This window comes from Phaethon aethereus (assembly GCF_964289735.1).
Source record: "Phaethon aethereus genome assembly, chromosome: 12".
Taxonomy (NCBI): Eukaryota; Metazoa; Chordata; class Aves; order Phaethontiformes; family Phaethontidae; genus Phaethon; species Phaethon aethereus.
In genome coordinates, this window is record NC_138588.1 from 19,247,677 (window position 1) to 19,263,322 (window position 15,646).

Consider the following 15,646-nt stretch of genomic DNA (forward strand, 5'->3'; position numbering starts at 1 on the left):
TTTAGGTTACCCTTTCCTACGTAGTGTTTCATTTAGCCTGGTAAAGAATGCCGGTACGTTCAGACCCCTGTAATACTTGTGAATGAATGCACATGACCATCTCAAATTGCTCTTTTCTTGCATTTCTGTGACTCCCCTGGGTTTACCAAAATGAAGAAGAACGCTTGTTGAATCGACATTTTCTTAACTCAGGTTTCACAGTAATGCTTAACATAACACGTTTGCCTTCTGAAGAGTACTTCCCTTGCTCCTTTGTTTCTAAGAGAGGCAAGGGGGCTATTTATGTACGCTACAGATGAGATTTTTTACCGAATGCGTTGCTGTTGCAGTCAAGACAGGTTGATGATTCTGCTGTATACGATGTGGCAGCTTGTTGTCAAACGGTATATGTTTGTCTAAAACTAGTTTTTCCCCGAGGATGGAATTCCATGGCTTTTGCTAACATAAATTGGAGACAGAACAAATATCTTTGTTAAAAGGTAGGCTTTTTCTAAAGAGACGTTCGGTCATTTATACTGACGTTCTACCGAGGCATTCTGCATAGTCCTACCCTTCCCGTATCTTAGACGTGTTTTGCATCGATCCTCAGTTTTTTCCATTTTCGTGCTCCCGTGCCACGCCAGCTGAGACTGATGTAGGCTAGCTTACCTTTGACAAAATAAGGTGGCTGCGACATGCAAAACCTGCTTCCTCGCCCGGTCCGAGTAACCATGTACTTGGCCCGTTGCCCCGCTGTGTCAAAGAGTGAATTACCAGCTCTAACTGCTGCTCTTTGATTACTCTGTATGTTCAGCGAGTGCCCAGTTACCGTGACTCTAATAAAGCATGTTTGCTTGAGTTGCCTCATGGAATTCTTGCTGGAGGACAGGTCCCTTACATGGTGAGCGGTTTACGCCCTTTCATCGGTGTGGCCAAACGAATGACTGTGCTTCTAAGCTGGAGTGTATTAACAAATTATTCTCACGCCTGTCATTTTTCTTTTTCTCTTGCCTGTGTTCTTTTTTCAGATGACTAAGTCGGTTACTAACCCGGAAGAGTTGGGAGGACTTGCATCACAAATGACCAATGACTATGGGCATTTGGCTCTCCAGGGCCGAATGGCTGCAGCTACAGCAGAACCAGAGGAGGTCTGCAGTTTTTAGACCTCTTTATTCTCTGTACACGGTGGCGTCAACATGGGTATTCTTTTATCATAGAGAATGCAGTAAATATGGAGCGAAGTGACAAGGGCTATTCACCTCGCTCGGTTGTGGCAACACGCTTGCAGCCATTGACAAATGGGATGCATCCCTTGTGTGATCAGACAGATAATAGGTTTCAAACCCTCGGGTAATGTGTTTTATTTCAAATGTCTTTGCGATGATTCTAAAATGAATGCAGTGAACGCGTTTCCGCTGCCTTCGCTTCATTAGCCGCTTTTGTATGCGAGCGCTGCCTATACCGTATGTGCTCTGTCTGATATGCAAAGAGATGCCCTACCTCTGGCCCGCTGACATTTGAAACGTGGGATGGGACAGCACGTCTGCTCCCAGAAGGATTTCATTTGGCCTGCTCTCTCTCGATTGAAACCGTGACATGACCCGAGTCAACATTATAGGTGTACTTTGGCTATACAGATCTGTCTCTTTTACGATTTACTTCTGTTTTCCCTAAAAACGGACATTAAGACACAAACTATATGCGGCCAGACAAAAACTCCAACGAGTTTGTTTTCATTGGACAGGAAGGAACCGATGAGCTTAGCGAAATTGTGTGTCTTTTCAAAATGCCTTGAACTCTTAGAATATCAACAGTTATTTACATGCATGCGTCATAAGTACTGTTTCCTTCTTAGGGTTTGTAGAGGGATATGTATTTTGGTCTTTGATGTCAACCTTTCCCTCCTCCAAATATAGTCTCTATTCAGTGTGCCTTCACAGGTTGGGGCAGAGCTGCACGTAGCGCTGTGGAGTATATGTTTACTGATAACGCATCTCAGTGTCACCACTGCTCGTGTGCACGGGTGTATAACACTAGGAATCAGGATTTACTACAAAACCTTTTCAGTGAACATTCGGAACTTCAAACCGGCTTCGCTTCTGTTTCCCTTCACCCCTTCCGTTGCTCTCAATACACATGAATTGTCTACGGAACAAGCTCGCTTCTAGGAGCGCTAGGAATCGGACGATTTTTAACAACGCTTAGGGACTATGCAAAAGACGTAATATTTTACTTCATAAGCGTGGCTTTTTGTGCTACAAGCCTTGTTGTAAGAATTGCCCGATCAAAGAACAGAAACCTTTTGTCAAAACCTCTGTCCAGCTTTAGAAAGAAACCGTTTGCGATAGTAGCGGACAATTACGTAGACCTGGAGAGAATCATCGCTGAAGGTATCAGATTAGCTAGCTAAAAGACCTTCAGTGAGGTTTTGGCTTTATAATTACATTCCACCACTGACAGACTACTTGAGTGTTTCGTTCTCGGTAGCTACGTGAAAAGCAACGGCTTGCGTTTGGCTCGCTATTGTTAAATTCCATTACCGTTTCTGCATGTTACTTTCTGCCTGAAGTTGAAATAATTCCATTTGTGATGCTAATGACCGTGATTCCTGCTTACTTATTAATCCCGATACACACCTGTATGCCCAAGTACATGCAGGTATTAAAACTATCACATGTTTCTAAACGGGGACCGTGCAGCTTACGCTGTAGGACTAGTAATAAATCGGAAGTGCTGAGGGCAGGACTTGCCACGTTTCGGTGCTCCACGTGTACGTGGTCAGTGCTAGAGAGTTGAGACTCTGTGCGAGATTCAGAACCAAAGAAAGAGAGACATATACTTTTTTACCCGGTTTCAGCAGCGTAGAGTAAATGTGTACTTTTTTACCCATCGTACATACTTTGAATACAGCTCACGCCGACAGTACGGTTCTGGGAGATGAGCTCATGTTACTCGAATGCGGTGAAGTTGCGCGTGCTTGAATTACGTACGGTTGACTTGGGTACACGCCTTACGCCTTTGCTTTTCCGGGGCCCGGTTCTCTAGTGCTCCTGTTTCATCAGTAAGCCTTTTATAGGGTTGTGCTACAGGAGCACGTGGTATTACATCTCTCCTTTTTGTCTGATCTCTGCAGAGACTGTAGCAATGGGCGGATTATCAGTAATAAAGATTCACCAGAGAGACCGTGTTTCCATTTGTGTTGACACAATGTACCAACGTGACATTTATTTATTCACTTTGCTCTTGCTTCCTCTTTTCCCTGTACCTCCACTACCATCTAGATAGGGTTCCAGATCAGGACTCGGGTGCAAGAACTTGGCCACGGCTGTATCTTTCTTGTGCAAAAAGCTGGAGCTCTCCAGATTTGCCCTACAGACAGCTACACCAAAAGGGAGTTGATAGAATGTGCTCGTGCTGTCACGGAAAAGGTAAGACATCCCTCTATCCTGCCTCATGGTGTTTGTCTACCGAGCTTCCCTGGGGAGTAAACCAGTCAAACGCTTTGGGTTCAGGAAATTTTATTTTTTCAAACTTTCTATGATAGTATAATATTGGCTGAATTACACCAAGTTCTTACTTTACTTTCAAGCATTCGGTGCAGTTCATGTGCTAGATTAGCCCATGATTAGCCCTTGCCCATGTCTCATAATAAAACTTCAGCCTCGTGCCAGAGGGAGACTGGTCCAGAACTAATCCCTAAGACATGAGCTAGCACTTGTGCCTTATGAGGCGCTCCCTTGGAAATAATAAATCCATGTGGATGGCCCCAGTTGCCGAGAAGAGGTTGCTCAATGACACGTGATTTCATGGAGTGATGTCTCACAGAATCACAGGGTCATCAAGGTTGAAAAAGACCTTTAAGATCACCGAGTCCAACCGACAACCCGACACTACCGTGCCCACCAAACCGTGTCTCAAAGTGCCACATCTACACATTTTGTCTTTCTCCCCTCACCAGCTTTGTTGCCCTCCTTTGGACACGCTCCAGCAACTCGATGTCTTTCTTGTAGTGAGGGGCCCAAAACCGAACACAGTATTTGAGGTGCGGCCTCACCAGTGCCAAGTACAGGGGCACAATCGCTTCCCTACTCCTGCTGGCCATGCTATTTCTGATACAGGCCCTCCCCTTTTAAGACTGGGCCAAGCTAAAGCGCTTAAAATTGCATCCGCAAACTGTCTGGGGTTTCTTGGTCTTTGGAAATGTCCACTTCAAACAGACGGCCTGGGTGGCTCGGCTTTGCTGAACGTTTTTCGTGGCCTCTCTCCTTTTGTTGGGCACAAACACTGAGAGTCAAATGTCAATTACTTTTAGATTTCACCAAACATCACTCATTCAGCCTGTGTTAGTGTGCTCTCAGCTGTACAAATTTGCCAGCGTGTCATGCCCCAGGAGTATCAGCAATCCAAATTTAGGCAGGGGTAGACGGTATCTTGTAAAAAGAGTTAAAGCTGATAAGGAGAGTAATAATGAATCACAGGGACAATCTATTTGGGGACAATTTTGAATCTGAACAGAACTTCAGGAAGAACTGTACTATTAGAAGTCAGTATACACATTCCCAGATGTGGATCCTTTCCTGCAAAAGCAGAGCTTAGGACCGTAGTATGGCACGACAACAGCATCCCGGCTGCAGAGCTTTGTGAGTACGATGTTCATTAGATTAAGTGGAGATCTCTAGCTTTTTTCGTCATCGAAAATGTTGCTAGATACGAAGCCATATAGTGTCTCTCTATACTTTTCTATAAATATAACAGTATTTAGTGTCTGAATTCAGGCAGTCTATACTTTCTGTTCCTCTGATGTTAAAGTTTACATCGGTGTAGTCTACATGACTCTTGGGGTGCTTGAGGCCGGTGGTTATTTTGCGTGTGCTAGGGGAAAAAGCCGTAGCTCTTGGCTCTGACATTTATCCTGACAGAAGTTTGCTGTATTTCAAGGAAGTTTCAACTGATGTGCTTCATCCATGACGAACGGATGGCTTCGTTCTGTCTAAGAAGTGGACTTCCTAGCTGAAGTCTCGTTTACTTTGAGACGATCTTTAGCCATCGTAATGACTACTGCACAAAGAAAGCAAATAAGGGAAAGCAGAAGGAGAGGTTTATTAAAGTTTGCAAAATGACACTGCAGAATGAATTTTGATTGTTGATTCCAGTCACGTTAAAGAGCTCACTTAACGTCCCATAATGAGGCTTTCTTTCGATGACCACCTCGTTGCTTTATGTTTTTTCCAGGTCTCCTTAGTTTTATCTGCCCTTCAAGCAGGAAACAAAGGCACGCAAGCCTGTATTACTGCAGCTAGTGCCGTGTCTGGCATAATTGCAGATCTAGACACCACTATCATGTTTGCTACTGCTGGAACCCTTAATGCCGAGAACAACGAATCGTTTGCAGACCACAGGTCAGTGTAATTGAAAAAGATGGAGGAGCACGTGCACAGGCGAACAGTGGAAGTGGCAGAAGCGACCGGTGTGCGGAGATAATTTTTTGCCTTTCTACGTTCCCATGAAAGAAATTGAATGAGGCGGTGGAGTGAGAGGAAAAATAGGAAAATTGGGATATTGGTGGAGGACAGCAAACTTCACTTTGATTATTTCTGTAAGGAAAGAATTTTTAAAAGCCGGGGAACATCTGCCGAGAGCAGTTCCAACAGAAGACCACAACCGTAGCGCTATTTTCGCTTTGTTGTTGTTGTTGTTGTTGTTTTTATCCAAGCCGTCTCATTGCGTAGACTACCGTGCGCTGTTATTCCAGTAGCAAAAATTAGCTGTCCGTCACATTGAAGAGGAATCTTCTATATACTTTATTCCAACATCTGTTCTTGACTGTCTGGCTGTTTGTCTTGCTAAATCGTGCTTATGGTTAATGCTGTTGTGGACAGCAGTGACGGAAACGGCACAGCTATGCCACACGTTTACCCCTTTGGCAGAGATAAGCCCATTTTTCAACTAGCATCTGCAACAAAACGATCCCACAACATTTGTCGTCATGTTAAAAGATTTGCAGCTGACCGTTACTTCCTTTGCAGTAAAACCCAGGGCTTCACAGCCGAGACACTGACTTACTGCTTCGCAGCCTAGTTGGCCTACGCGACAATTGCGTGGCCGGTGTTTGTTTCCCGCCTTGTCAGTTGCTCCAGAAAGAGGAAAGATGCAATGGTGTGTTGCTGCCATTCTGCAGACTGAAAGTCAGGGATTTTCATACAGGTCTCATTAATTTCCAGGCTGACATTTTACATGAATATGCTTCTAGTTCTCAGTTAACTTGACTCGTTTCTGAAGTACATACGACAGTGGTTTCTTCTTTTACCCAAATGTCGCTTTAGATTTGTTGTCCTGACATGTCAAAACATGTACATGGTGGGGGGGAACCATGACTAGGTCACATCCTCTATTCCTTTTGCCATTCTTGCTACCGCCTTCCTCGCAAATAATTATTTTAGTTTCCTTACAATATGCTGATTAAGATGGAGGTTTGACAGCTGTTATTTTCCTCACAGCGTGGCCGGATTTTCGTTCGGTCTTAAAATGCAATGCTCTCTTCTGCTACTGCCCTACCTCGTTTCTTTTCAAGATGGGGTCATTTTAATAAGCTGTCTTGCATCTGGCCCAAAATATAATGCTACTGTTTTAATAGTTGTCTTCCCTCCACCCCCCACTTCCTAGCCTGCGGTGTATTATCATGAGTGGGCACTGGCATAATGACTTACATCAGCTCTTTTATGTAGCTGTTAGTCACCGTAACGTTGAAAACCACGGTTTTTTTCCCTCTTCTCCATTTCCACTTCCTTCCCTGCTTCCTCTTTTTTTTTGCTACAGGGAAAATATCCTGAAAACAGCAAAAGCTTTAGTTGAAGATACAAAATTGTTGGTTTCTGGTGCTGCCTCGAGTCAGGACAAACTGGCCCAAGCAGCTCAGTCATCAGCTAACACCATCACTCAACTTGCTGAGGTAGTAAAATTGGGAGCGGCTAGCTTGGGATCCGATGATCCCGAAACACAGGTGAGATGTTTTAAGATTTTTCTGATACTCTTAAAGACACCAGAGGCAGTTTTCAACTGATAAAATTTTGTGGGACTTCTGTAACACAATACGGTTCAGCTCTTCTGGGACTTTTCTGGGTTTATTCAGACATCGCTTTTTTGGAATACAATCAAGACGTTAAAGCATCGAGATCAAGTGGAACTAGACGGGCCTTCGTATAACGCTTTTTCTTTTATTTCATGGGTGCGTTCCAGCTGGGATGTTTTGGCAAAGTACTTGTCTCGTTTTTACTAAGTTGTGATTGAACCCCTGACTCATCCCGTTTTTGTTCTAAAGAGCTTGCGTGACTTTAAGGCTACTTAACCAGCTTACGACTGGGCTGAGCTCTGTGTTAATTGGGTAGGCTAACAAGCCCGTGCCATTCTTAGCTATGTCTGAGGTGTTTTTCAGCTACCTTGGTAACTTCGGCCTTCGGTGTACATTATCTCAAATATTTTTTAGGTTTTTTGTTTGGATCTCGGTGAAATGGAGGTTGGCAAGCATATTGCAGATGCGCCTGTGATGGCACCAAATTAGTTTGAAAGAGCCTGCTTGTTTGTTTAATGCTCTGAAAGCGATGTGTGTTCTGTTTTGCTTGACCTGTATGACGGACTAAACTTCCAAGATGTTCCCATCTAGGAAAATACTACTGGAAACACGTTTTTTTTCTTTTTTTCTTTTTTTTTTCCCCCTTTTTTTAACAGAAGGATTTCCATAAACTAGCAACATTTGCAAAACATTTATCACACATTGTTTTTCCCTAAATGCAAAAGCCGAGAAGACGGTACTTAGAATAAAAGCTATTATGCACAAGTAATTATTATTTATTTGGAGCAATTTTATATTGCCAGTTTGAAACTGTAGGTGCATCCTGTGTCCTAAATGGAGCATTTCTAATAGCTCTAGCAAACAATACGTTCACAACGTTTTTCCATAGCAGCAACGCTTACTCTACCCAGTGCAATAGAGTTTCAGATGTCGTACGCTGCAAGTTGCCGCACGACGTAAGACTGTTGGACAACAGAGAATTGCATCAGTCCGTCCTATGTCTCAGGCTCTTTTCTTATTTCCATGGTCAAGGAGCTTCTGTGCTACCAAAAGCTAAATAAACTTTTCAGGAAAAGGAAAGATTTCACTTCTGTACAAGTTACAGTGAACTACAAACACAAAGGAATGAGGCTGTTTTCTTATTATATATAATGCTACAGAAATGCAGTTATTGAGAAGTCATTGCTCCACACGTTATTTTTTTCCCCCGAGCTTTCTCATTTTTCATGCGTCTTCCAACATTTTCCTTAAAATGAACTCTTTGGAATTCCAGCAAAATACTTAAAGCATCTGATTTTCTACTAGTGGAAAGGGCAAAGGAGAAGGATTTGGAGGAGAGGATTATTCCAATAATACCCTAAAATAAGTAACGAGCTTGTCGTAGTGTCTGTATTTTGTCTAGGACTTCTCTCTTTGAGCTTGGGTTTAGGAGAGAGTATCTCCAGGTTTGACTTTTCCTGACTTTAAGGACAACCAAGTTATTCAGCATTTAATTCTGTATAACCTCTTACAGAGGTTCAACTTTCTTTTCCCCTAAAGAACATCTCCCTCTAACACCTGGCATAGCGAGTACATTTGGTACATAGCTGTAGCATTAGACTGTAAGCTTATAATCAATCTGTTTTCTAGCTCTTGGCCCACTTCCACTCAAAGGGTGAAGAACGTGGAGAAAAGTAAACCTCCTCTTAGGGAAGCTCAGAGGAAGGAAGTCCTAGTTGCAATCAGCATTTCAATTTCTTCACAGGAAGTAGTCATTTGTATAAATTCTGACTGGTTGTAGGTAATACGGTAGCTATCAGCACAGCTCTTCTTCTTCCAGAATATTACATGTTTTACTGGGGCAGAGGGAGGGTGGTACTAACTGTGTACCAGTAGTAGATTGTTTGGGGTTTTTTAGCGGTGTTCTAAAAATCACGCCCTCATCCAGGCTACCATTTTTTGCCTGAGGCTTTTGGCTATTTCTCATTCCCGTAGGTTGTCCTGATCAATGCTATCAAGGATGTTGCAAAGGCCCTTTCTGATCTCATTGGTGCTACCAAAGGAGCTGCCAGCAAACCAGCAGATGATCCATCCATGTACCAGCTGAAAGGTGCTGCCAAGGTAAAACCTTACTCTTACGTTTTATTTCCAAGTATCTGTGTGATCACGCTTGATAGACTTGCGAAGCTTGCATTTCAGCAATTCCAGATTGCCTGAAATCTCATTTCTTTCTTTGTTTCATTATCATCCTGGGATACAGATAAGATGACACTCTTGAGTTTCCATGAAGCTATCAATTTTTGTAGGCTGTCAGATTATTTTGTGGTTTTGATGAAAGAACTGCAATCTTTCTGAAAAGAAACTTCCTTCTTTTGCAAGCCCATATCTGAGGGCAGGTTCTCCTTTAATAATGTCATAGACTACAATTTATCCAGTATAAAATGGTACCCAAGTACTACGTTCTGAACCATGACGTATGCTCAGGATAAGCATGCGGCCTCTTTATTTAGACCCTGCAGCTTGGGGAACGGGGGGAGAAGGGGGAGGAGGGAAAAAAAACCCTCCAATAAACTCTACAGTAGGATATTGTGCATTGCTGATACCTCTCAGTACTTTCCAGAAAGTATACAGGCATCAAAGCTGAAAACTCTCACAGATTACACCATACTTGCGATATCTTTGTGCTTTATTTTCCCTGCACCTGACACGTATTATGACATTTGCCTCACAAAGGCCTTGTGGCTTCACGTCTATAAACTATTTCCAGATATTTAGGCGGCATTACTTCTGCTTTCACATTATGTGAGCATTGTGGTAGCTTCTGGCTCGGCTGGAAGCTCTTCTCGCTCTCATGTCTGTTGCTTACCTGTAAGACTTGTGCCTCTCTTCCTTTCAGAGCACATGGTAAGAGTATACCGTTGAGGCACTGCTTGAAAATGACCCATCTAGTCAAGAAATGTGGCTTCTTGGCTCTTCCTGCTGTGAAGAGCTCTCTGTGTCTAAAGTCGTAACTGTCAAGAAGCTGGTCTTCCTGTCTCTTCTTTTTTCATTGTAGCTACTGTTTGTATCTCAATATAGCGGGGTATAGGAAAGGTGTAACTATTACAGTGACGATTAGGTTATTCTGCATCAGGACAATTGGCTTTGTAGCGGGAACGGTGACACAGATTCTATAACTGCATGTGGGCTTGAGGCTAGTGTTTGGCTGCTTGCTAACCTGGGGTTTTACCCGATTGCGGAGAATGTACTGGGTAAATTTCAAAAAGAAATACCGTACCTCGATTCACATCTCTTTCAACTTGCAGCGTAAGATGCGCCAAAAGAAAAGATGCTAACATAATCAATCTGTATAAGAGACCTACCCTGGAAATGTTGTGAATTCTCCATTTTTTGGTAAAAGTTTTGACACAACGCTCGTATTTAAGACAATATTGCTCTGCAGTTAGTTGTGCTACAATTCTGCAACTTACATGGAGCTTTCAGAAACTGGCCAGCAGGAGAGTTGGCATTTGGTCCCTTATCAAGTACCGTTCAGGAAGCCTCTTAGGCCCTACTGGAAGTAACAATGCTACCTAGCTTAATTTGCCTTGCTTCATACCCTGCTGTCTCTGAAAAATAGGAGGAAGGAATCACGTATTTTTGTCTTCACTTCTCTCTTCTTCAGGTGATGGTAACAAATGTCACATCGCTTTTGAAGACCGTTAAAGCCGTAGAAGATGAAGCTACTCGAGGGACAAGAGCTCTTGAGGCCACAATTGAGTGCATCAAACAGGAACTCACGGTACAGAACAAAATAGCCATACGTGGCAGGTTTTGAAAGTACGCTCTTACACTCAAACCAGCCTGCCCAGGCACTCCTCGTCAATCTATGCTTTACTCCCTTGCAGTGCCTTGGATGCAATTTTTCTCCACCTGTTGCAAATTATCTGTGAAAGTACAATTACGACACCGCTTTAGCCTACCTACTTTCGGACGTTACTGGTCCTCATTTTGAGATTCAAGATGCTACCGTCAAGTACGAATCTGGAAGCAACTGCTTCTTTGTTCTTTAGACGTTAAAGCTTTCGCTATGGATATTCTTTTCTGAGTTTGGTGCTCTTCACTTGTTTTTTGATCCTGGCTTTGCTAATGTCTCCTCAGCATCATAGCCGTATTGCACCTGCAGTTTCATTGTGTTTCTGTTTTTGCTTTATATTGAAATGATACTACCAGTGATACACAGCCTGCTATCTGATATTCTCTCTGAGGAGGAATTAACAATAGCGTGGAATTCTCTGCCAGATTAGGTGTTAGACCATGACAATTGTTTTCCTTCCTCTTTAAGATATAAAAGTTCAGCCTCCAGCTGCAGCTTTCAGTTATTTTTTTTGCTAGTACACTACTCAGTGACATAAATTAATACCTGCGTGTTTGTGAAGAAGCCTGATTTTTTTTTTCTTCCTTCACTTACAGTCCATTTTTATAAAAAACCTATGGACACAGTCTTCAGCAGAATATATTTTGTTGTATAGTCTGCAGATTAGCAAATCTTACACTGTAACTGCACTGGCACAGTTTTGTCAAGTGCTCTCCATAAAACATCCATTTTTCATTGTGTGAGCACTTCTGTTGGAATGAAGAAATAACTCTTGTTTATTTAATTTTTTTTTTTTTAATACCTCTGTATAGTTGTTGGGAATTCATACAGTGTCTGCAGTGGTAAAAACTCCTGATTCAGTACCTGATTGGGAATGTTCTGTACAATATCTAGTGCACGTTACTGTCGTGTATCCTCCTGAAGGCCTGGCTAAGCTACATTCCTTCCCGTAACTCTGATCTAAAACCTGTCGAGGTTTGTTGTTGAAGGATTCTGCATTATCGCATCTGCTTTCTCAATTTGGTTGGTATCTCTTTGAAATGTTCGTCCTCTTCCTTTTCCTTTTGTCAACATTGCTAAAGAATGGGTCTGTGGTAGTGGTGGTGTCATCTCTTTCATGGGGAGAAAAGTGGAGTACTAGGAGAGGGTCAACAGGAACTGAGGATGGCACATATGTGCTCAAGAAAACGCGTCAGGCTTGACTTGGAACTCCAGGGACCGAATCTGAGCAACGTTGAGGGAGGTCCTTCACGTATTTAATGAGACTTCATTTTTTAACATCGCTTCCATTTCTGGAGAGAGAAAGTAAAAAACTAATCAACCAGGAATATGGGATAGACCAGGCTCATTTTTGTCCAGACATTTGCATCCTGTAACCACTAGCCTTCTTATGTTGCACTGTGTGTAGTCAAGACAACAACTCTCCCGATTAATTGTGCGCTCCCAATTGCCCCTGCACATTAAAAGAATGGCAAGCAAATACAGACTAAATCTTGGGAAAAGGAAAGACAAGATAAAAGCAAGGCTACCCAGCTCTTATTACCTGCATCTTACCACAGTTCATGTATTCCAGTATTCACGAGAGGAGTGTATCTGAGTGTTCAGATAATTTGAACTATTTTCACAGAATCACCCTGCAGATTTATATCTTTAGGTTTCTAAGGGAGACTAAGTAGAGCGTCAGAGACAACGCTCCACCTCCACTTTTTTAAGAGACATTTGAATATTTTAGTAACGTTCTTGGTCTTGCGCTGTGCTATCCGCAAGGGCTTGGTAAAGCCCAGCCTTTGCAGGGGAAGGATCTCCTCGTGCGACTAGACCAGCCTAAGCAGCAGTCAGGATGAAAAAATAATATAATTAAAGGAATAGCAATTTTTTTGATCCCGTAACACTCTGAACAGCTGTCTGTAACAGCCATCCAAGGTAGTTAAATGGCAGATGAAATGAACGGCTTAACCTTTTTTAGTATGCTTCCCTCAGCTGTTTGTTTCTCTCAGCTGTCTGTAGGTGAACAGGCTTATCAGGACTAGGCTCGTGACAAGCAAGAATGATATTCAACTACTCTGAATATGTTTCTAATTTCCTGCTGTTCGAAGGCTGCTTCCAGTTGCTGTCTCTTTCTCATGGTTGTTCTGCTTGGATTTGAATGGTATCAGGCTTTCCTTCTGCTTTCACTTTTAGGTGTTTCAGTCAAGTGAGGTTCCAGAGAAGACATCATCACCTGAAGAATCAATCCGGATGACGAAAGGAATCACCATGGCGACTGCCAAAGCTGTTGCAGCTGGGAACTCATGCCGACAGGAGGATGTGATTGCTACAGCAAATCTGAGCCGCAAAGCAGTAGCTGACATGCTAACAGCTTGTAAGGTAAAGATTCAATTCCTTGCCTAAGATAGAGTTTGGTTTTGTCTGTGTGTGTGACTCTAAATCCCTTGAATGTTATAGTTTGTGTTCACTTTCTTTGTATTAATGCTCTACTTTTCAGATGAGAAAGTTAATGGTTATGATCATTTTAATGGAACGTTTTTCTCGGAAGGGATTTTCTGTGCTATGCACAAGAAAAGAAGCAGCACTAATATTGACTGGCATTGTTTTTTCTGAAAATGAGAAGTTTTATTTGAGCTGGAATTTCCTAGTTTTCAGTCTCCTATTAAACTGGAAGACAAACAATCTCTGCCAATTAGTAGAATATACAAATAATCCTATAGTCTCAAATATGATTTCAGTATTTCTAGGGAATAGAAATTTGAAAGGAATCACTAGGGTCTATTTTTAGTACTCCTTTTCCCCCTAGCCAAACCTGTCGGTTTGCTCAATTTCTTCTGTGCTTTTCAAAAATGTATTTTGCCTTTGCACTAAAAATATTAGTACCCTGTTTTCTACACTTGCTTGAGCTAGACAACTTTCAAAAACTGACCTGCAAAACTGGGACAAAAGTATGTGTCATGGAAATGGCTATTAAGCCATTTGACTGTGTTCCGATGATAAAAAAGATCTAGGTATAAATTTTTAAAAATGGGATTATAAAGATCTCATTCCTTTTGGTCTTCGATAGTAACACAAAAGTGCCTTTGCCTGTAAATTATGTTCATTTACTTTTGCCTTTACGTGTATGGAAGATGACAGTAAAATAATCATGCTCTCGGTGAGATGTCTGATTTTCAGTATGTGGTCAAATCCGAACTGCCTGCGTCAGCGCTAGATTAATTTTTCGCCTAGTACTGCCCGGGTGGAAGGGTTAATTTTCTTTTTAAAATGATCCTCATAAAAAAGACCACGTTCTAATATAACTTAGAACTGGATTTATACAAAACCATTGAATGAAACTTTTTATTTTGACTTCATTTTCTGACAGGGTTTTTAGTGTCTGACAGTTTTTGACCACTTTGCGTGTTTCAAATTTTGATTCTGTCCTCTCCGCTTCATAAACCCAGAAGGTCAACAAAACAAAGCAGCTTTAATTTGCATGGGAAAATTAAACAACTGTGCTATTTACATGAAAACCATCGCAGCCTAATATGTCTTAGGTATAATCCAGTTAATTGAAATTTCTAAGGGAAGCTAAAAACAGTGCATAGCCGTGCAACATTCTGACAAATCGATTCAGGCATGAACTCGGATGCTGGGGCACGCTAAACATCCTTTGCCATTTGTCAGCGGCTAGTGCAGACACATTTTTGTTTAGAACTCTCCGAGTTAATAGGCAGCAAATGCTCAGGAACAGAATCCTCTGTCTCCAGAAATGTTATAAACACATTCACATACACAATATACAGCCTGATATGTAATTCTGAACATTTAATTATGAACATTCATCTTCTTATGTTTACATTGGCTCCTAGTTAAGCTAATGGTTTCGAAGTTCATGCGTTGTGAGTGACCGACAGGATGAAACATCCTGCAAACTGAACAACGGAGGTCTGGGATGCTGGAAAAGCATTCGTGATCTCCCAGGGAATTACCTTTACAAAGAGAGCAATCTACGGAAGGAAAATGGCTGGGAGTCATTTTACTTACCTGTAGTGATACACTGACAAGGAGTAAGATTAGTTTTATCCTGTCTAGCTTTCCTAAAATCGAGAGCTGTTATTGGGCAAACAGGAATACAAGCTTCCAGGTATACTAATTTTATGTGCTATCTAAAACATGACAAAATAGCCATGCCATTTAACAAAGCTTTTAAATACGCAGCTGGTACCAGACTTTATTTAGAAAATCCTGTTTTGACAAATTTTGCTCAGAGACTTAGAAATCTTATGCCATTAATTTCTGCAAATTGATTACTGTACACGGCATTCCCATGATAAGCCACATCCCTTGAATTTTAGGGTTAGGAACCAGCAATCTTGGCCTCACTATGCCGTAAAAGCTGTGCAATGCAGTGGGCTTTTGGTTTTTGTGATAGTTGACAAACACTGGAGGGGTTTCCGGTGTGATTAAGTGAGTCCGTACAATAAGCACTGACAAGTAATCAGATTTTGATGTCCTTTGGGCTAAGACAAAAGTGCGTGTATATGATCTATGGTAGAATTGTACAGAACATAGCTCAGACTTCCCTGGTGTCGGGAATTTACATTTCAGTTCTATTTCACTGTCAGCTGCCTAAGGTAAGTAGTATAAGGGATTTGACTTACTAGCAGTTATATATATGCTTGTGCTCGTTCTGCTATACATGAATTTACAGTGCTCGTTAGTAATTCTACGCTTATAAGTAGATGCCATTTCAAAAGACAATGAGGTTGATTACTGCAGGATATAATGAA

At 41.9% G+C, this 15,646-nt stretch overlaps 1 protein-coding gene across 1 annotated transcript in view; it reads left to right on the plus strand.

Annotated features, from left to right (window-relative positions):
* The window catches only part of TLN2 (talin 2), a gene marked incomplete at its 5' end in the record, with an annotated part of 110,433 nt that overhangs the window by 69,080 nt on the left and 25,707 nt on the right, over positions 1-15,646 (plus strand). Inside the window, 7 exons of the mRNA XM_082004923.1 lie at positions 1,008-1,127; positions 3,261-3,407; positions 5,212-5,378; positions 6,796-6,979; positions 9,023-9,148; positions 10,692-10,808; positions 13,065-13,250. Of these exons, the coding sequence (XP_081861049.1) occupies positions 1,008-1,127; positions 3,261-3,407; positions 5,212-5,378; positions 6,796-6,979; positions 9,023-9,148; positions 10,692-10,808; positions 13,065-13,250 (1,047 nt within the window). The remainder of the gene's footprint in view (positions 1-1,007; positions 1,128-3,260; positions 3,408-5,211; positions 5,379-6,795; positions 6,980-9,022; positions 9,149-10,691; positions 10,809-13,064; positions 13,251-15,646) is intronic.